The sequence below is a fragment of the Nilaparvata lugens genome, chromosome X (genome assembly GCF_014356525.2).
Source record: "Nilaparvata lugens isolate BPH chromosome X, ASM1435652v1, whole genome shotgun sequence".
NCBI lineage: Eukaryota > Metazoa > Arthropoda > Insecta > Hemiptera > Delphacidae > Nilaparvata > Nilaparvata lugens.
The window spans coordinates 52,433,072-52,456,779 of NC_052518.1; the positions used below are offsets into that span (position 1 = coordinate 52,433,072).

At 34.5% G+C, this 23,708-nt stretch overlaps 1 protein-coding gene across 8 annotated transcripts in view; it reads left to right on the forward strand.

Annotated features, from left to right (window-relative positions):
• Nucleotides 1-15,291, forward strand: part of LOC111056735 (protein son of sevenless) — a 482,488-nt gene extending 467,197 nt beyond the window's left edge. For all 8 annotated transcript variants that reach the window (XM_039443299.1, XM_039443301.1, XM_039443300.1 and 5 more), the window contains 2 exons: nt 10,850-10,955; nt 13,416-15,291. In XM_039443299.1, the coding sequence (XP_039299233.1) occupies nt 10,850-10,955; nt 13,416-13,663 (354 nt within the window). In that variant the 3' untranslated portion in view covers nt 13,664-15,291. The remainder of the gene's footprint in view (nt 1-10,849; nt 10,956-13,415) is intronic.
• Nucleotides 15,292-23,708: the final 8,417 nt, after the last annotated feature.

The following is a 23,708-nucleotide window of genomic DNA, read 5'->3' on the forward strand; positions in this document are numbered from 1 at the left end:
AAAATCTTCGGCACTGTCCATCCAGTGAATATAATCAAGGTGAATGAAGCTGTCTGATTATTAATTAGTTGATGCACTAGACATTGATGATATATTATGTATGGTATTGAGATGAACTTGGCATTCTTTTTATTTGATAACTTGGTATCCACAATTGGATCGAAAAATATTTGGAGGCTATCAAGTAATAGTACCGCACTTTTAATTACTCCCTTAATTTTTTAGACCTATTATTTTTTTACTATCATTTCAGTACTTGAATGTGCGATATAGTAAAGTTGTATAATTTCATGGTAATTCTAAGGTATTTGTCAAAACAGAAAATATTTATAAAACAGCATTAATTCACAGTATTATCAACAATATTAGTGTTATTAAAACCCACTTTTTGAAATCACATCAAAGCTTATTACGATTAGTTATTACCACATTCAATTCCACCTTGCCAGGCATTATTGCTCACATCAGCTTATCCAATAGGTATTGTATTTTTTCCTTGTATATTCTAATTGATTAGTCAAACAGCAAAACAAGACGGGAAAGCAAGTGTTATTGAATGTATGAGTTTGTTGTATGTGCCAAAAAATGCAAGATGAAACTTGACAAAAGATTAGACTATACTAGATAAAATAAAATAAATAGCTGTATCATAGAATAAACCATTTTCAGTATACCAATCTTTAGTCTACCTTTAGTATAGGTTTTCTCTGCTTATAGTAAAAACTAAATTCCGGCTGGTGATTGTTCAAAAAGCTGTAAATGTGTATTTGTATTAGCTTAGATAATGAACTTTTTCAATCTATATTATTTTATCCTAGTAAGAAATACAGAAATTACTTCATTGAGAATAACTATATCTTAATAGTGATGAGAATTCCATTATTTCATTAATTATTATTTAATAATCCTTCTTACGAAGAATGATTTACTTGCGAGTAGGCCCACTAGTACCGTAGATGAGGGGGGTCTTGGCTGTTTTAATATTTCCATGAGAGTATTTCCGTGCAGTTGAAGAAGGAAGCAACATTTTCATAGCCGAGTAATGAGTATGCGGTAATGAGGTATGACAAGTTGATTGTTTTGGAGAAGGAGAAGGGGAAGAAGAGTCGAGGGAAAAGAGAACTGAGCAGCTCACCGCAGAACTCATTTCATGCAAAGGGCATAAAAAAGTATTGAACTCTGAGGAGTCTGTACAATTGTTGAAGCAGGATTCATTGGAAGAGGACAGCATGTGGAAAACACAGTCAAACACTCAATGACTGAATAGAGAAACATCAAATGTTGTATTTTATTTATTTATTTATTTGAAAATTTACATATTTGGAATATTAGCGTCCTAAAAATTTGAATAGAAATCTTTTTTGTTTCGATATTGATATCTTATTTATTTGTGAAACTTGGTCAAGCTTGTCATACTTCCCAATGTCGGCTGAGTGGTCTGATTATATTACATATTGTATTGGAGCGATCAGGGAAAAAGCATGGGAAGAGCTAGTGGAGGTTTGCTAGCTCTTGTAAATAAGAATAGAAGCCTTCAAAATATCAAGCTACTGATTTCCTGTGAACGGTGGTTTTCCTATATTTCTGTTTGGATGGATCACCAACTATAATTGGTATAAGAAGGACCTATACCTTCTTTTGATTGTGTCGAATTTCTAGATCTCCTGACATCGGACATATTAGATTATACGATGAAATACAATGATAGTAGGATCATTATTGGTGGAGATTTCAACTGCCGAGTAGGCAATAGAAACCAGTTATTCAAAAATACATTTTTGAATGTACAAATTTGTATGATATAAGAGAGAATCGCAAGACAGAGTTTCTAACGATAATGACAATCGCCTCCTTTTAGCAATAGAAGATAATGGATTTATTTTATTTAATGGAAGAGCACCAAGCGATAGGCAAGGAAAATTTACTTATGTTAGTTCAGTTGGAAAAAGTGTAATTGATCTAGTGTGGTGTAACATGGCTACAGTGGAAAGCATTTCTGATCTACAAGTATTGGAATGTAAGACTCTATCAGATCACTTCCCAGTGATTCTCAAATTGAATAGGATGGAAGCTTCAACAAAAGCGAATAGGATTGCACCCAATAAAATAACAAAGATATTGTACAACCCAACTTCAGCCTATTATTCTAATCAGAAAATTATGTTCAGTAACAGATTATCAATAGACTTTTCACAGACTACTATTGATGAGCAGTATTAAAACCTATGTAGTACAGTATACGAAGCAGCAGAGCAAGTAGGCATGAAGATTTTATTTGTGACTAGGATGAAGAAAGTTTCAAAACCCTGGTTTGATAAAGACTGTGCAGATGCAAAGAAAAACTTCGGTTTGTCTTTCAGAGCTTGTAGAAGGACAGGATTCTCGAAAGAGAAAACCAAGAACTATCATGTAGCCAAGCAACTATACAAAAGCATTTGCAAAAGTAATTCAAGCAGCTACCCCCTGTGGGTTGGGGGAGCCCTGAGTTGACCACCTGACTCAGCAATTTGTCACACCAGAATAGGCCCACAGTATCCCCGGGTTGTCGTAGGAGGCGACTAACGGGACCCTTTTCCAAAGCTCTTCTTCCCTCTCCCTTCTTCTCTTCTATATGCTTTGGAACTTTCAAATTTCTAGAATGGCACTAAAGCTAGAATTGACTTAGCTTTATGCCATTCTTACTTTATTCTTTCTGTCGGCCTCCCTTGGCCACATTCTTCTTCTTTTCCTTTTCCTTTTCTGGTCCTCCAAATTGGGGGTTGGTCGTAGAACTTAAGACTCTACACTGTAAAAAAAAAATTAAAGAAGCCAAACGGCGATCCTTTGAATGACAGGTCCTGATGCAACAAATATTCCTGGAGGTAAAACAGTCCCCTATTCGGATCTCCAGGAGGGGACAGTATTGGGAGATGGCATTGTAAGATGCGCAGGGAGGGCAAAGAAGGCAGCAAAAAAAGATCTGAAGCTGGCAACCTGGAATGTTCAGACTATGCTTAGACCAGGTGAAATGATGGAAATCGCAGAGGAAATGACTAAATTTGACTTGGATATCGTGGCTCTGCAAGAGATTAGATGGCAGGGCCAAGGCAGAATTGACAAACAGAACTTTACAATGTACTATAGTGGACCGGAAACTAGAACAGGACTATTCGGAACAGGCTTCTTAATAAACAAAAAACTAAAAAAGCACATTTTAGCATTCGACCCTGTAACTGATAGAATTTGTAAATTGAGAATTAAATGTCGTCTCAGAAACATCACAACATATAATAATATCTAATTATTATTTAACGAAGACTTCTGCTACTGCAGACATTGACAACAGGGTTAACAGCTAGATGAAAATTCGATGAGAACTACTATCCAAAAATTAGTTGCCAGCCAGGGAATCGAACCCGGTACCTCCCAATTGCCAGTCAGGAATGCTTACCCTTACACCAAACTGACAATCTCTGGATAGCAGCGCTCATTTTATATGAAGCCATAGCGGCCAACCAGTTACAGATGGAATTAAATAGAGAATGCATTTATTCAAATGTTAATTTGTATATGATTATTATTTAACGAAAATCCTAAATAAATGCTGTATATCACCCCGGAGACTTCTGCTACTGCAGACATTGACAACAGGGTTAACAGCTAGATGGAAATTCGATGAGAACTACTATCCCAAAATTAGTTGCCAGCCAGGGAATCGAACCCGGTACCTCCCAATTGCCAGTCAGGAATGCTTACCCTTACACCAAACTGACAATCTCTGGATAGCAGCGCTCATTTTATACGAAGCCATAGCGGCCAACCAGTTACAGATGGAATTAAATAGAGAATGCATTTATTCAAATGTTAATTTGTATATGATTATTATTTAACGAAAATCCTAAATAAATGCTGTAAATCACCCCGGAGCCTTCTGCTACCCTGCTCACCCCGGAGCTAGATGAAAATTCGATGAGAACTACTATCCAAAAAAACTGGTTGGCCGCTTTTGGCTTCGTATAAAATGAGCGCTGCTTTCCAGAGATTGTCAGTTTGGTGTAAGGGTAAGCATTCCTGACTGGCAATTGGGTGGTACCGGGTTTGATTCCCGGGCTGGCAACTAATTTTTGGATAGTAGTTCTCATCGAATTTCCATCTAGCTGTTAACCCTGTTGTCAATGTCTGCAGTAGCAGAAGTCTCCGGGGTGATATACAGCATTTATTTAGGATTTTCGTTGAATAATAATCATATATAAATTAGCATTTGAATAAATTCATTCTCTATTTAATTCCATCTGTAACTATAATATCTGTACATGCACCCACTGAAGAAAAAAGTAATGATGATAAGGAAGAGTTTTATGACATCCTGAAGAAAACTGTAGAAGAGTCTCCAAAATATGATATGAAACTGATATTAGGAGACTTCAATGCTAAGGTCGGCCAAGAAACTTTCATGGCGGATGTGGCCGGAAAATTTTTATTGCATGAGGAAACAAGTGATAATGGCAGAATGTTGGGACAGTTTGCAGCCTCCTGTAATATGATCATTGAAAGTACTTGCTTCAAACACAAAATAATCCACCTTGGAACTTGGTCTGTACCGGGAAGTGATCAGGTAAATCAGATTGACCATGTACTAGTTATTGATAAAAGACATGGATCATCGGTGATTGACGTTAGAACACTAAGAGGACCAAATTGTGAGACAAAACTCACTCTCTCTCACTTCCTAGTTAGAGTTAAGGTGAGAGAAAGACTGTCTAACCAACAAAGATGTCAGAACGAAAGAAGAATCCGATGGAATTCTGAAAAATTGAAGGTTACTCAGGAAAGTGAGAGGTTCAGACAGAGGCTGGAGGAAAAGCTTGATCAGGGTACTTGGAGACATTCTGTGGAAGATCACTGGAGGGGCATGGAAAGGGCGATAGTGGAAGCTGCTAAAGAAACAATTGGTGAAGAGCCTAAAACGAGAAATGGAGAGTGGTATGATAAGGAGTGCCGAAGGAGGATTGAAAGAAGAAATGAAGACAGACAAAGAATGCTACAGAGAAGGACAAGACAGAACTATGAAAATTATAGGGACAGCCGACGAGAAGCCAGCAAAACATGTAGACGAAAGAAAAGAGAATCATTAAAAAGACAGCTGGGAAACATAGAAGCCTTGCAAGAGAAGAGAGATGACAGAGCCTTCTACAAGGAAGTGAGAAGCATGACCAAAAGTTACCAGCCAAGATTGAATATTTGCAATGACAGGGATGGAAATGCTTTGACAGAGGAAGATAAGGTGTTGGATAGATGGGCGGAATATTTTGAGATTGCACTGAATAAACAACAGAAAAATGAGGATGAAGAAAATAGAACCTTTCTTGGACTGGAAATTAATGTGGAAGTAAATGATGATGAAGTAAAGCGTGCTATTGGACGACTCAATAACAATAGAGCTCCAGGAAATGGCCAGATAATAGCTGAGCTGATAAAACATGGTGGAGAAGGGCTGAGCAGGGAGCTGCATCAACTGATTTGTCAAGTCTGGAAAGAGGAAGTGATGCCAGGTGATTGGAATGTTGGAATCATTGTCCCCATATATATAAGAAAGGAAACAAGAAGGAGTGCTGCAACTACAGAGCCATAACCCTACTTAATCTGGCCTACAAAACATTCTCAATCATATTAATGGACAGAATTTCAATATATGCAGAGGAAATAATAGGTGAATATCAGTGCGGATTCAGAAGAGGGAGGGGAACCTCTGATCAAATATTTACCATGCGACAAGCGTTAGAACGATGTATAGAGTATAACAGGGATGTACATCTGCTGTTTGTGGACTTCAAACAGGCATTTGATTCAATAAATAGAGGACAGCTTGTCAATGCGCTTGAATCATTTGGCATTCCTAAAAAGCTTGTGCGACTGGTGAAGATGAGTCTGGAAGGGTCTACGACAAGGATAGCAATTGGAGGAAGGAAGAGCAGAGAGATACGCATCACAGATGGAGTAAAGCAAGGCGATGCGCTAGCGGCGCTATTATTCAACCTTGCCTTGCATCATGCTATACAGAACCTGAACCTGGGTGGAAATATATATTTTGGAATGAGCCAGGTAGGAGCATATGCAGATGACGTGGTTTTAATGGCGCGAAATGCTAACTGCATAAGGGAATGCTTTTTCAGCTTAGAAAGTGAAGCACAAAAAAATGGGGTTGCAGGTCAATGATGGAAAAACAAAATATATGAGAATGTCCGCAGTGAACGCTAGAAGAAGAACAATTGACTTGGAGGTGGGAGAGAGAGTATTTGAAGGGGTGAATGAGTTTAAGTACCTTGGCACTATCCTCAATGCTGGAAACAATATGACAGATGAAATTCAGAAACGTATAATGAGTGGGAACAGAGCATACTATATAAATAAGAGACTAATGACATCAAAAGTATTAGGTAAAAATAGTAAAATGAGGCTTTACAAAACTCTGATCAGACCTATTGTATGCTATGGTTCTGAGTCATGGACAATGACTAAGAAAGACGAAGAGCCATTGAGGGTATTTGAGAGAGGAATTGTGAGGAAAATTTTTGGTGCGGTAAGGGTAGCAGCGTATACATGGAGGAGAAGGAGCAATGCAGAGGTGGAGGAAGCACTGCAGGATGACAAAATTGTTCACATATATTATCAATAGTAGAATAGAATTGTGGGCAGAGAGCCTCAACCTCATACCTGAAACCCAAGCAGGATTTAGAAAAGGAAGAGGATGCCTTGATAATGTCTATGTATGCCTGTCACCTGTACAGTTTCAACTGTGACTGCCAAAGAGGAGAGTGTATGCTGTCGTGGTGGATTTCCAGAGAGCATTTGATTCGATCTCGCATAGACTGCTGTGGGAGGAACTTTTCAGATTGGGTGTGAGTGCAAAACTACTGTGAATCATCCAAAAACTGTACAAATTTTCATCTCTGAAAGTGAAGATTCAGGGTGAGCTTTCAGATGAGATAGGAATTACTGAATGGGTACTTCAGAGTGAAACGCTCAGTCCACTACTGTTCATTTTATTCTTGGCTGACATTGACGAGTTCTTCAGAGCAAGGGGGCTCCATGGTATAGAAATAGATGGATCTACCGATTTGATGCTCCTGCTGTATACTGATGACTTGATCCTGTCCGTCCATTCTCCAGTTGATCTACAGAAAAAGCTTAATGCACTAGAGGAATGCTGCAGCATCAACAAACTAAGGATCAACGAAGGGAAGACTAAAATAGTTCCATTTAGCAGAGGTGGACGAAAACCTGCAGCAGTTGAGGGATTCTCTCTTTTCAATGGCAGCAAGATAGAAATTGTTAAATCCTGTGTTTACCTTGGATCAACCATCTCCAGTTCTTCTTTTGGAAATCTTTCTCTTAGAGAGTCCATACGCAAATCGAGGCTAGCCGTCGGTCATGTAGTTTCAGCATTGGCAAAATCAAAAACCAACTCCATTTCTTGCATCAAGAAGATATCTATGGTATTGGTCAAGTCAGTACTGCTATATGGTGCACACATATGGGGATTACGACTCTTGAATGAGTCAAACTGTGCAAACCAGCTTCTACAGGAGGATTTTTCATTTACCTCAGTGTACCCCGAATGCAGCATTGTGCATGGAGGTCGGGGAGGTTTGCATTTCCTATCTAATTTTTGCTGCAGCTATTAACTGGGTTATCCGGATTTTGAAAATGGATGATGATCGTCTTTCAAAAAAATTTTTCATCAGACAGGCTGAGTTGATAAGACTGGTTGCAGTTGACCACAGATATAATTGGGCGGCTCAGTTGAAGTTGCTGCTGGAGGTTGTCAACAGGAGAGAGCTCATCTTCAGCAGAGATGTTCGTGAATCGCAGATGAATAAAAGGGTCATACTCCATGATTTCAAGATGAGGCTCAGAGTTCAAGATCTTGAGAGGTGCAGAGGATCTGTTTCGCTCCTCTTTGACGTCCCGAGAGGAGTTGATGATTCTGAGGCTGCTTACTTCGGTCTTAATCTGCCTTTTCACTGTATCAGGCTGATGGTACAGCTGCGACTTGCCACGAGAAGACAATTTAACCTCACAAGTAGGGGCAACATCCATAAGATCAGAGCCGATCAGTTGTGTTCCATCTGCAACTTGCAACAGCTGAAGTCAGTCGAGCACGTGCTATTCTCATGCCCGCACAGTATGGAGCAACACGAGCATGGCTGATTGGGAGAGTTCCGGCATTTGAGGAACTAGATCCGAGCCTCGTGATCCACAATCACGCCACACTAACGACGCGGGATATGAACATCCTATCGACTTTCGTGGAGCAGTGCTTGAAAACTCGCTCATTCTATTTGAACGAGTAAGATGTGGATTTGACTGTCTGAAGTGCAAACAATGATTTGAGAAACTATTAATTTTTTTCTCCCGATTGTACTGTAATGAGAGTAATATCCATGAAATTATTCATTTAAGATAATATTCTCATGAACTCTCTAGATTGGCATGTGATCAATATTTTCTGTAATGATTTGTTTGCTTTTGTAATTGAATTTTGTGAGTAATGCCAACCTGCTATAGGATAATTTCCTAAGAAGCAACTGTATTAAAAAAATAGTATTGTTAAAGTGCACTGACAACAAGAAAATCGGAATGATTATCAACATAAGTCATTGATTTGTATGTGGGACGAAATATTGTCAACGTAAGCGGACCTAGTCCAAATTAGAGTTCTATTGAAAATTAAATTATTTTTGATTCAATAATCGTACAGTATAATAATATAATAGCTTTATTATGCAATGGTTAAGTTGGAATAAAAGAAATAGATAATAAAGAAGTTGTAGCGGTGTGTACTGATTTTGAGAAAGAGACTGTTGAAGCATGAATTTGTGAAACTGTCATATACAGGATTGGTGAAAATTATGGAAACAGCTAAATATTTCTTTTAAAAGGGAAATTTGATGATAGGTGTCTGATTGGTGATCCTATTCGAATAAAAAAAAAAAACTTATCTTTTCCATCAACCTAGGTAATTGTGATTGTCCACTACAAAAAAGTCACTAATATTAAATACTTGGGTATCATAATATATGATCGTCTAAAGTGGGATGTACATATATAGTCCGTCTGTAGAAAAATGATATATCTATCTTACAAAATTATTTATTTAATAAATATAATTTTAAATAAGAAAGTTTCAGAAATGGTATACCATGCTCAAGTTAAATCAATTGTGCAGTATGGTATAGCAGTTGGGGGGGGGGTTGTTTCAGCTGTCATATTGAGGAATTTGATAAAGTGTGGCATGAAGGTCTAAATAAGAAACAACAAAAAATGTTCACCTCAGCAATATGCCTCATTGCTAAAATCTTACCTGTCAGACAGATTCTTCATAATGAAACAAGGAGGTAGCTACTCAGGATTAATACCAATCAAAGCTGGAGTACCTCAGGGAAGTGTGTTGGGCCCTACTCTGTACCTGCTCTGCACCATCGATCTTCCTGTACCAGAAAATGATATTATTTCAACCTTTGCAGATGAAACAGCTGTCTTAGCAGTTGGAGAAACTAATGAGGAAGCAACAAGTGAAGCACAAGAAGTCATCAAGAAAATAGAGAAATGGACTAGAACCTGGCGGATTAAGTTTAATGAAAGCAAGTCCACATATGTTGTCTCCACAAATATACACTATGTTTACATCTCAATAAGAATGAACAATTCAGAAGTTCCGTTTGCAAATGAAGCCAAGTATCTTGGAATGACACTAGGTGCAATGCTGTGATGGAAGTCACACGTCAAGAAAAAGAAAAAAAGAATTGGATTTCTTTACTCGAATACTCGAAAATGTACTGGTTATTGGGGAGAAATTCAAGCCTTTCAACCTACAATAGATGATTAATGTATAGACAAGTTCTTCGGCCTGTGTGGTTGTATGACATCCAGCTGTGAGGCTGTGCAAGGAAAAGTAACATAAACACCATCTAGAAATTCCAGAACAAGGTATTGAGGAATGCTGTCAATGCTCCATACTTTGTCAGAAACTCGGACCTCCACAGGGACCTGCAGTTGGATGCAGTCGATGTCATGATCACAAAGGCTGCCAGAAATCATGAAGAGACTCTACAGAATCATCGGAACATCCAAGCTCTACACCTCATTGACAACTCTACTACAGTCAGGAGACTGAAAAGGAATAAGCCTGCAGATCTCGTGTAAATGTGGTATAGTGTTAGTGAGTGATACTGAAAGTAACAGTGCATGGGCATTGCTCAATTAGGCTGTGAAGGAGTCATATACCCCTTTAGTGTCAAACTCTAACCTATTAATTTAAGCTAGAATTTAACTGTTCATTAACCAAAGTGTTAGATTGCAGTCAAATTACAAGAAAAAAAGAATTATCTTTTAAGACCGACTGCAAATAGATATGTCACATATCACACCAATATTGAATTTTTAAGGAAACAGTATCTATTATAAGCACTAAATAATAAACCTTATTCCGGACCACTTCCTCATAGACTCTAAGATTAGTAGGAAAACTAAACTAGAAATAAAAACCTGGACCTACAGTAATTTTCTCTTTCATATCGACGTATGAGTCTCGAGATTTCTGCTCTAACTACTGTTTGCAAGGCCTTTTCTTTTAGAGACATTTGTTGAAAGTGGACTCGCTTACAAATTTTGCTCTTATTTTTCTCTCTTTTTTCCTTTCTTCTTCTCAATTTCTTCCCATTTCCACTCCTCTTCACCCTTCATTCCTTACTTCTATACCCTCTACCTGCCTATTAAATGGGAAACCATAGTTGGCTGGGTATTTTCCCTCCTTTTTTCTTCAGTAGTAGATCAATACTGGTATATTCATTCGTTTTGATGGTTTCAGTCAACATGTGCGCCAATTCTGCCGCCTCGCGATTTGTCGCCGCCTCCTCCTCCACCTCGACCGCCCGTGCGCCGCCATGCCCCGCCACATCACCACTCTACCACTAGTCAGTACATTCATCAATATAACACAAATTATAATTTAAATTCTGGCTCCAACTCCACCTAAAAAAATGTATACCCTAATTCAAAGTGGAGGTAAAGAGAGCAAAACAGCATACAACTATGAATTTCAGTTTGTATTGTAGTTCAATGTTTTGTCAAAAGGTAGTATGGCATAAGTAGCCCGCATGCAAACTGTAAGGCCGTTTCCGAAGCGTCTTCGGGTGATGTAGCATGTATCCCAGCATATTAATTTGCAAGCTACGAAAAGTTCACACCGTATAGGTATTTATGTATTGAGAGCGTAAAACGTGACTTAATTGCTTGAGCAAAACAGTGGAGCGCGATAATTTTGCGAAAGCAATAAAGAAGTTTCACGCTCGAATTACATACAATATTTTTTTAAAACTACAGTATAATTTTCCTCCAATAGAGCTGTGTGATTGATTCACCTGAAAGCTGAAACCCTGATGGATGGTTGAAGGGGGTGTGCTTGCAATTTATATTGTAGTTCTGATTTTTGTATATATTATTTGGACACATGAGAGAAGTCCAGAACCAATTTTTTTCATGCAAACTTTCCTTGTGCTAGATACAGAGTGGCCCAAAAACCTCTTGTTTTCGGTTCATTTTCCAGTTTTCAGCTATTTCCGCTATATCCGTTAATTGGACAGAAAAATTTGATCTCGCCTTTTTTTAAATTAAAAAATTCCAAATGAAATGAGATCATTCGGAACTCTCTATCTCTAATGAGTACTGAATTATGATTTTTTTCAAAAATAAGTAAAATTCAATGAAAGAATCAATTTTGATGAATTTTAGTTTTTGATCAACAATATCTTCCGATTGTTACCATTTAGATGTATAATTCGAAATCCCTCTTGGCGTATTTTTGTACTCTACAATCTGAGATCAGGTAGGGCGCTCTATATCATATACACAAAAATCAGAACTACAATATATAACGCAAGCACCAATGTATATAGTGACTGGACTATCAGTGGTCGATCAATCAGCTGATCACAGACGAAATTATTATTCTTCTCGAATAATTACATCAATTTTAATGAATGCTGAGGGATATTGTGAGAAATTTTAATACAACATCATACTAATAAAATGAATCATATCGATTTAATTATCAAATGATTGATATTTATTTCAAAAAATGCTGTAATAGTGGCTATTAGTGAATCCTGGAAAAAAAACTCTGGGAATCCTGAAAAAAACGTGCCTGCTGCCTACTGCACATGCCTCGCGAGAATAAAGTAAAACCGTACTGCGCATGCGTAGCGAGCGTAGAACAGGTTATCAGTTACCTACCCTAAAATCAGCTATTTTACGATGAGTTTTCAGTATGTAAAGAAGTATTTTTCGAGCACTTAAAGAAAAACATTTTTATCTCTTTCCTGTATAGGGCTACTTGTAATATAAATATAAAGAAAATAATTGAAAATCTCAGTACCTTTTTTTAAAAATATAAAAAATTTTTTTTGTGATAAAATATTTTTAAAAAAGGGTACTGAGATTTTCAATTATTTTCTTTATATTTAAAAACATTTTTATTAATTTTTTTGTATTTGACCATATTTTGGGTGTTCCTTGCACAAAAAAGTTATAATGGGAAGAAATTTGGAAAAATTAGAAAAAACGTTCTTTTGAGCTTTTGAAAGCCATAACTAATGAAATATGCGTTTTAAAGGGAAATTTTGTAGAACAAAATTTGCAGAGAAAAACTTTAGAAATATTTATGTTCAAAAAACGGTTGAATATCTTGAACGGTTATTGAAATAGAAGCGATATAGCAAAATCCTGAAAATATTGGCGGCCATCTTGTTTCTGAGGTGTTTGCCTGTGATTTCAACTTATCATCATATGCTAGACCTAACGAAGAAATTGAGATACCTTCCACGGCTGTTACCCAAAAATGACTACGGAAATTACGATTATTACTTTTACAGCTCTAGAATCCACCTGACTGGTACCTGCTCTGGTAGTGAAGCCTCCCACCCACAAGTCCTCGTTCAAATCGTGTTTGTCTGATTTATTTTTGTTGACGATTCACAATTTCAGTATTATTGTATTACCTGTTTTTATGAAAGATTAAAACAATAGAATATATAGACTTTTGGATTAAGAATAATGTATTAATAATATTATTGATTACAATTTTTTTTATCAAATTTATAGAAATTATATTATTAAATGATTGTTATTTTATGCTATTTTACTGATTGTTAACTCAAGTTTTAGAAATGATTTAGTCTCTCAGTTTCTGTTCTGTAGCTCGCCGAATTAAGGTACTAAAAGCTCGAGCTTGCTCGAGTAAGTTATTCAAATAGTTCCTGATGTTTCATTTTATATAACTGTAATTTATTCATTCACGCGGTGCTTGTATTCATAGTTTATTGTATTCTTCAATTTGAATAGATATTTAAATCTATGTTTGATTTTATTTTATTTAGACGTTGGCAGTAGCAGCATGTTGAGACCGTCTGGATCGGTGAGCGTTCGCATGAACACTCTGCCATCATCAGTGGCCAGAAGCGTGAGTGCTGTGTCAGCAGTTTCCAATCCTCTGCCAGAGGAATCAGCTTCTGCTTCAGACTCCTCTATTCCACGCCTTCCTCCAAAACCATTCGCTATTTCCAACAAGCAGAGCTCCAACGTGATGTTCCAGTTTAACACCGGATCCAACCATCACACTTCTTAAGTACATCAACACAGATAACCCCGGGATTAATCAATGATCAACAACAACTTGTGACAGAATTGTCCAGTCGACCATTTTGAAGAGTTTAGCGTCCACACATCCGGACGTAATTCAAATATGGTGCTTCCTTTTATGACGCATGCGCAAACAATACTGCTTGCTGGCTTTACTGCCAGTGCCAGCGCTGCCATATATATATGTATTCGTATATATATTATTATCTCTATCTAGATTTGATGTCTTCATCTCGAAGATATCGATATATCTTTTCTCTCTGTAATGACCATACTTATAAAAATATAAATATATTATTGGAACGACTACGGGTGTCAAAGTTTCGTCATGTGTGTAATATTTAAATGATTGTGTAAATCATATAATATTATTGATGAACATGCAAAACCTTATTACATGTTCACTTTAAAGTGAAATAACATGTCCTTTCGCATGGTACTAATCAAACAGTAGTATAAAAGCTTTAGTTTCTTGAAATTATGCTCTCAAACTATTGGAGTACTGTACAGTAGTTTTTCAGTCAAGAAATGCACCAGTCTTGCCAATTTTACCAAACTTAACGGAATACAGTATTTTATTTTGCTAACATTATTTTCATACCTCTCTGAAACATACATCATAAATCTTCTATAGAGGATTGTTTGATATTACAGTTGGAATTAATGATTTCCTTCCCAGTCATAGAACTGTACAGTATTCATTCCTTTGCAATAATTCCTTGCAAATTTTTCCCCTATTTTAGTCCACATGACCTACATTCGTGCAATTTTTTACATAATTTGACTACTAAAATTTTATGTAAAAGCCTGTCTTAATCAACTCTAACCAAACTCAAACCTTGCCATTGTCTTATGTACAATTTCTGTATAAAACAGAATCTATTCACTTTGTGATATACTTCATTGTTGTTCATTGTGATTTTCTTATCTCAACATAAATATAATAATTATGAATTGTTATTACACATTCATTTGATCAGAGATTTTTTTTGTCTCAACCGGGGATGATATTTTTTCAACTTCATTCATGTTCTTTTCATTAAATCTATATAAGTGTATCTCATTCGAGAACCTTTTCAATTTTTCCCAAAAATTATATTGGTATAGATTTAGGGACGTTACTTCCCCAGTAGAATATCAATATATTCTTATTTCAAAGTATTGTACATACATTTGTAGAATCATAATTATTAACTTAGAATAATATTATGTAGTTTTGTTCAAAAACTTGAATCAAAGGCCCACGTAAAACTTCACACGTATGAAAGGTACCATCTTCTGTTGAAAAAAACATATTCAATCTTATTTTTAATAACCCATGTTCATGTTATTCATCACAATACTGTAATTATTCAGCAGAAAATTTCAAGATTTGAGGTCAAGATTTCATTAAAATTAAATCACTTGTCATAAAATTATACTTGTCTAATTATAGTGAGTAGTAAAAAAACAGGATTCAGTTCTAGTTTCTCATCAAGTTTAATTAATATTTGAAAATGTTTACAGCTCAAACTAGAAATGCAGAATAATTCACAATAGACGAAACTTATTATATATACCATGTATTACTTCGCAAAAAAATTAGCCTTACTCTGATATTTTTCACTTTTTCAAGTCATGTAATTAATATGATATATTAATAATATAATGTTTCTCTTACAAACATTATGTATGATATTATTTTCTCTAGTTGATTGATACGTTTTTTATTACTCTGAAATAAATTATAAAAGAATGGTATTGTACTGGAAAGACATAAATGGAGATCATGGTCTAGTTTTTTCATTTTTTCAGTCAAAGCTTGAATTTGTAAATTTGAAATCTTCAGTTTTCTCAAATTTCAAATCTGTCCAGTTTGTTAAACAAATTTGGCTGATTTAGAATATATATCTAAATCATCCAAATTTGTTTATATATATATATATATATATATATATATATATATATATATATATATATATATATATATATATATATAGTTTAAACGTATTAAGAGTATATATATATATAAACTTTTAAAAATTCGCAGATGGATGAACATGCTAATATATCAACCGGGTACATCCGATAAGCAGTTTCACTTACTTGCTAAGTGATAGCAAGTAAGTGAAAATGCTTATCGGATGTACCCGGTTGATAGATATATATATATATATATATTTTGAATTTTTTCGATTTAAAAATAATTGACAATAATTTTTACACTTTTCGTTGTAAAATACCTACTTGCCTGAATTGTCTTATGTGTATATTTGATTGTTTATTGCGATGTTATTCGCACGTTACCATACAATCACAGCACAAAGCTCAACTCTAGGTTTGCTGTTCAAGTATTACAGTCTGCCTACACTAGAGTTGACTAAATCTAATAGAAATACTTGCCAGACTTGATGCTGTGTGAAATTCCACGTTTCACGCGCATAATTTCTCATTTATATTCGTCCATTAATTATTGATACATAGCTGTAATTTTAAGAATAATGTTTTGAATATAATTCTTTGAAGGTTATTGACATATTATGGTATTTATTCGCTTGTTATCGATTCATATAAATGCAATCCTCTATTGCTTTCTAATAATCGATTTGCTCTGACAGCATTAACTATAATTCTATCTACCGCTATCATAATGTAAATCTATAACTTTCGATTCAAGAATTACAGGAAACTTGTACAATAATTTGTAATGCTACTCAGATTTGAAATTATCTTTGTGCGTGTTGTGCCTTCTATAGGGATTTCAATTTCTCTCTCTCTCCTATGAGTAGAAATAAAGTATGTTTCCGTAACAATCGATCTTACCAAAACCCTAATTATTGTTTTTTCTCAAATTATTCAGAGTTAACTGTCTCAACAAAATAATTTATATTTCGAATAAATTCAGTGTGGTTCAACGTAGTTCGCTAATAATATTGTAATCTAAATTATTCAGTCTACATAAAGTACGGAACTGCCTTTTGTACATTGACTAGGAAGTTGTTTGTTAATTCACATGCTCATTTCTTATGAGTCAATAAATACTGTAGTTTTATAACAATTAAAATATAAAATTGTTAAAAATAGTTTTGTACGTTCAACAACGCAGCACGATTTTGTGGCGAATTGTCGGTCCTTTGGTCCCTTATGTTGTGAAGATTCGCACAATGTCCTGTTGCGTTGTTGACCAGTGTGCTTGCGTGTGTGTGTAAATGAGTATGTGATTGTATTGGTGCACTGCTACTGCCGTAACTACATGGGGCGTATGACCCATAGATTTGTATGGACCAACCATACTATATATACTTCGTGGAATATTAGCATCCATGTAGTTGATAATATTATCTAATTAAAGTATACACTCATAATATTTGTGGAATACTTGTAGTTTTAGTATCCATGAAACACTTTGCCTGATATTGTAGGTTGTTATACCTGTATCTGGTATACCTAAACATGAATGTGATAATATTATTAATATTTATATACTTACTTGATAATCACTGAAAGTATTTTATTCTGAAACACACTTGTACAAACAACACAAAAGCATTCCTCAAGGTACATTGAAGAAGTAATGTATCCTAAGCAATACTATAATTATTAGCTTGAATTCTGTTGTGTTCATTTAAAGCCTTAAAAATTGCAACTTAAATGATCCGCTTCAACTTGCCTTTATAATTGATTGTTGTTACTCTTATGTGTAATACATTATTAACGTTAGATTCTCTATAAATGTTGAAGAAAGGCTGTTTCATCAAACGCAATAATAATGACATTGTGCCGTGCATTAAACCATCCACTTCCATCATACATCAGTTCATCCACTCATTAAATTAAAATCACTTCGGTTGATAACTAAAGAAATAAAAATAATGATAATAATAATAATAATAAGAAGAAGAATATAGTAGAACCAATGGAGTTGATACATTCTTGGTTGCCGTAGAAATAATTAATTGTTCATCTATTATGATAAGAAAACCTCAATACAATTTTTTAACTCTAAAAGTTACTTCCTAAATGACGTTCATGATAAACATCGAACATAATAATAGATAAATTAATTTTAAACATTCGTTTTATCATTTTATGAGTGAATTAAGAGTATTATAGCATGTTTTTGTATAGTTTTTTTTGAGGGGTTTAAAAATGTTTATTAATAATTATTATGATGATTGTTTGATTAATAATAATAATACATCATAATAATAATCATCATAATAATAATATAATAATAATGAAATAATAATAATAAATTGATGTGATATGATATAGAAAAATTTAGAAGCACTTACCCTAATATTGATGTTTAGAATTAGGATTAGCCGGCACCTGTTAAGGTGAACAGCTTGTTTAGTGAGATAGCCTTATGAAGTTGCCCTTTTGGGGTCGTATTTCTATGGTGAACCCCGTTAGTCAAATGTATTGGAATATTTGTTCATTCCTATTCCCAAACTATGTTTGTTGGCTACGTGTATCTATTTAACTCAGAACTCACATCTTGATAATAATAAAAAATATGACATTTATTTAAATAGGGTTGTTGGCTGAGTGTCTGACTGAAATTAGACCATTTGATTGTGAATAATAAACGGGTAGCAGAAGCAGTGCACCTTCATTCTATCGCATCTTGATTATTAAACATGAGTAGAAGCGTGACTGAGTCTTACACGGAACTCCACGTGTTTCTATTATTTTAAGACTTTAATTATTGTTGTTTGAGAAAGACAATTCCGATTTATTATTAGCTATATCTGTATGGAATCCCTCCATAGGTGTAAAATTTACATTTTCAATCAGCAGAATTTCTGCTCACTCCTGTCAGGCAAAATACATGCGTTTGATTTCTTTCCTTATAATTTCCTTATGATTTTTGTTGTTACTGTTACTGCTATTGTTGTTGTTCTTCAATTATTATTATCTCGCTCATAAAATGAAATTAATATTAATAGATGTGCATAGAATATATTAAGATATCGAATAGTAATGATATTTTTTTCAAGTTTGTATGTTATTACTTTTATGGCATGTAGTCTACTTCAGCTCTATAGTCTATTTCTAGCTGAATATTTTGAAAAATTATTGTTTTTATGAAGAATTCTGATGCTGTTGAAATTATTATCGAATTTTGAAATAATGGAGATTTGAATGTGGATTAATCAAAAAGAACTTACATTATCTATTCTTATACTGTCGTAATTATCATTTTTGTTCACTTTAATTCGGGTGTTAATAGTAATACTATAAATTGCCTGATGGAGGAGCGTGGGAATATATTTTGAACTGCTATATAATAATAATAATGAAATAATAAAATTAATAAATGATTATATTATAAATAGTATTCTCTTTGAAAGTTGTACAAAGGTGTAACGTTTTTTCTTCCTGTAATCGGATTAAACTACGTTTTTTCTTCCTGTAATCGGATTAAACGACGTTTTCGCACCCCTCAAAAAGTTACGAGTATAGGTTTGACAGCTTTAAACTTATCTTTTGAAACTTGTTTTTTGCAATTTCTCTAAAACTTGTTTGTTTTGAAAATCAATTGGTATAACATATTTATGGGCTTTTGACATATTGCATGCGCCAATGATTAATGTTTATTCCAACACATCACTTATAATAATGTATAATGATTCAATGAATCATGATTTTTGTAGTTTGTTGTATTTCATCTGAATGTACACTCGCATAATTTGAATGTTATGGCTAGATTTATCGGAAAATATGTTGTTTGTTGCCAGCTATACTGGCCTGTTTTCTCTTAACGTCCTGATCATCGGTCAGTTGATCGTAGATCATGATCGATAAAGTTGACGCCCAGTTAACATTTCTTTCGAATGAGAAGGCATTTAATTATGTATGTTGTCATCGCAATAGATTCATGAATAGATGTGATTGTAATAATGCTATCGAATTAATTTTCTATTTTGTCTTGGGAAAAAATGAATAATTATTGTTATTGATGAGAGTTTAAATAACATATAAATCTCATATTTATTTAATGATATTGTAGATTTGTAAAGATATATTGTCCTAAATTGTAAAAAGTTGTAATAGATACAAAATTATTTTTCGTAAAAATGACCTTATATTGATCAGCATGTGCAACAGATGTATGCTGTGGTTGGAGGAAGTAATTTAAATCGATTTAGAGGTCTAAGGAAGGGATGCCGAAAGATTGAAGATAAGGAATTGATTATGTTATCTCAGTTTTGTGCATTGGTGTTGATTTTTGTGCTGCTGAATAGGTGTGTCATTGGTGCGTAGATGAGAGTTGAATCGGGTTGAAACAAGTTTACCAAATCTTTTGGTCTTTCTTGCCATTTAAATTTTAGAATCTAAACTTCAACTGATCGTATGTGGTTAGATGTTATTGCGATTAGAAACTTTCTTTTCTTCTGCACTATTTTGATTTATTAATGATTCAATCTTGTTCTATCAATTTGTCGAATATAGTACAATGGCATTCGATATATATTATATATTTCTTATGTAACTTTCGGCATTCAGTATTTCTAGTCATTCAATTGCTGGAGATGTCATCTTTACTCCTTACGAGTTAGATTAGTATATATAAATATATTATTCCCTAAATGTGTGTGTACATATATATACATTATAATATAAAGGACACATAAGTTGTGTGTATCATGATGCAACTCCAATAGATTGCGGATCAAACGAGTGGAGGGAGAGTATAATGAGGCGTTTCATTACAATGTGATATTTACATTTCTTATTATTATTCTGCTGTAAAGATGAATCTAGTGACTATTTTATGATAACGGTGCCAACATTTCTAACTTCATAGTATTTTCCTTTTGTGTATCGAATAAAGATGAAACTACTAGAATGAACTGTTCTGTTACAATTTATAGTAAAGGCTTATTTTCCTGTCGGGGAAATAATTAACTATATTATTGTAGAGCAGTGAGAGCGTGTTAAACACTTGTTGAATGAACAATTGAATATTGGTACCGCGTATTTTAGAAGCATTGCATAACAAAACATGGCCTGAGTAAGCGATAAAGGAGGAAGATTGTATTGTTCTGTCCGAAGACATAGATAGTTGGCTGCCATGAAATTCACCGTTATTTTGTGTGTTCAATAATGATTGTATCAGTTATTAGGTATTGCAGCTTATACATTTAGTCAAATATAATCAATATTATTGGTTCATCTCTGAATAGAATGTCTGATTGATATTGTACTTCTTGATTGCATAAATTGAGTGTGTATAATGTGCTGAAAATATTTATTATATTCGTGTATTCCAATCGAATATTCCTCTTCTCACGTATGTTTCGACTTTTAATTGATGTTGATAGCAGTTAGATTCTCAGTACCCTCCCTGACAATTAACAGTCTTGATATGCAATGCTCTATCATTCGTCTCCTGTCCATTTAATGTATGTTATAAAAAAATATATATTTCTATAATAATAATTGTTTTGTCGAGCATAGTCGTACTGATAAGACTTTCAGAACATGTACTTGTGTGTGGCATACAGAACAATCTTATTCCGATTTTCTATTTATAATTTCAATATTGATATCTTTTTCGTAATCTTATTAGCTTTTGCCTGTAAAGTTATGCTTCTCATGTGAGTGAGTGGCATGAACTTTCAGAACAGTTCCATTACGTGAATATTTCATATTATATAACCAGCTTATAGTCTTCTTACTTTAACTACCCAGATGGATGTATTGTTTCCTTTTCATAATCTAACTTGATCTGAAGCTAAATTTTCATTTGTTTCTATGATTAAAATTTCAAGTGTTGTATTCTTCAAGAATCGTGTGTATCATTGCTACCTTTTCCCTATGTAGGCTATGTGTGTTCTCTTTTAGTCTCACTATTGAATTTCAATTGTGAATTCATTATTTTTTTCAAAAAGATTATCTCCCGATTGCACGAAACCTACCACGTACGTCTATTAAATTCTAACACGGTTGAACGACTTGTTATAATAGTATTGAGCACAGATTTTAACAAAAGTAATGCCAAAGGAACCAATACACGACAATATGTTAATTCAACGTCCGTTAAATTGATGGATTACATGAAATCGGGGGCGTTTTGTAGACATGAATAATCTGTAATTATTTTACACATCCATATACTACCTTCTATCAGTTTTGAAATAATACAAGTCAGCGCAGTTTTGAAACAATACATCATTTATTAATCCAAACAATACTATTGATGCTATTACGTTATCCAATACTGCAACAGAGAAGATTATTTTTTATGAAAACGAGTGAAGTCTTCGTTTGTATCATTATTGTTGCGGGTTTCTACACTAATAAAACACTTGATGCGATTTATACTGATTAGATTTATTACTTATAACCCTATAACACACGGAGGTAGACTAGAACGGAGGTAAACGACTATAAATTAATAACTACCAAATAAATTACACATAATTAGGTAACTCTGATTCCAGTGTCCTTGAAGATTCTTCCAATCATTGGTCTCACAATCTTCCAGTCCAATCCATCATAGCCACACCCGAGTATGGGAATCCCAAGTTGCTCCACTCCCAGGAATTGGAGATGAGTCCGCAGGTGCATTAGACTTTGCTACAAAGCCTGATATGTGGATTCTTCCTGGGGTTGGTCCTTTGTCACCAAATAAAAGAGATGTTTGTTCTGATCCTAGAGATGAAGTGCTATCCCCACTGTTGGATTCTGGAGGTTCAGCTCATCCAATCTTCATCCTGAAGACCGTAACAATCCCTCGTAATTCTCCCACATTCCTAGCTATGCAATGGGCCAATGCATAGCTCCTTGGCAGGGTGAACAGGTCCTGATCACTGTCGGTGAACTTCCCTTCTTCCTGTGACATCTCCAGATTGACCATGAAATCTTCAAAGTCACGGCTGGTTGGTTGAAGAACCTGCACTTCTTGAGCTTCCCTTGTAGTATTGTCTCCATGATAGGGTGCCAGTAGTAGTGTAGATTTGAGAGTTCTGCACAAGACCAATAGGAGACGAGGGGCGTGGCCTAAACTTGCAATTTCAACTAGCTTGCTTTTTTTTATTATTTAAATCACTACTACTACTAGTCATCTACTACCCAGTCATATTTCTTTCTTTTTGTATCATTTGCTGCTGGTGGTCTCCTACCACTGAACATTCTTTTCAGAAACAATTCTTGTACCTGATCAGAATCCAAATTATGCTTTCTAGCTTCACTCATGTCAAAGATGAACCTCTTTTGACATATTGTGCAATCAAATAGTATGAAAAGTTGAACAACTGTTCATGTAAATAATTCTGAGAATCCTCACCCTTCATAATCATCTGCATAATGTCAACTCTTAATTTGTCACCTAGTGCTAAATGTTTACCATCAATATGCTTTTGCATGTCTACAAACATACCATTAATTGCAGTTCGTATTTCGAGTACCTTTTGATTAAACTCTTGCTTGTTAATATAGTTTTTTTCAGTTTGTGTGAGTAGACTCTCTTTTAAATCTGTCAATTTCCTATCTAGCAAATCTGTATCAACATGTTTCAAACTATTGTTCTTACTTTGTTGTTCACATAATGATTTCAATTCATTGATTTTTTATCAAACAACGACCTACTAACATACTTTACCTCAATTTCATCACTAATTGATTTTGATAGGGTTTTCAATTGTAAATCAAAATTCTGTTTTTGCTGTGCTATTTCCTTCAATATATCAGACATTGTATGTAATTTACTTTCAAACACTTTCTTTATAATTAAATCAGCCTGTAGTTTTTGGAATATATTAGTTGATATTGCAAGTAATTTGCTGTCTAGATATTTTCTATCTACTAATGATGAATCAGACTGCAGTTTATTGAATAAATTTGTTGAAATTTCCTGTAATTTACTATCCAAGTATTGACTGTTAACCAGCAGTGATTGATCAGACTGCAGTTTATTGAATATATTTGTTGAAATTTCCTGTAATTTACTGTCCAAGTATTGTCTGTTAACCAACAATGGATCAGACTGTTATTTAGTAAATATATTTGATGATATTTCAAGTAGTTTACTGTCTAAATAT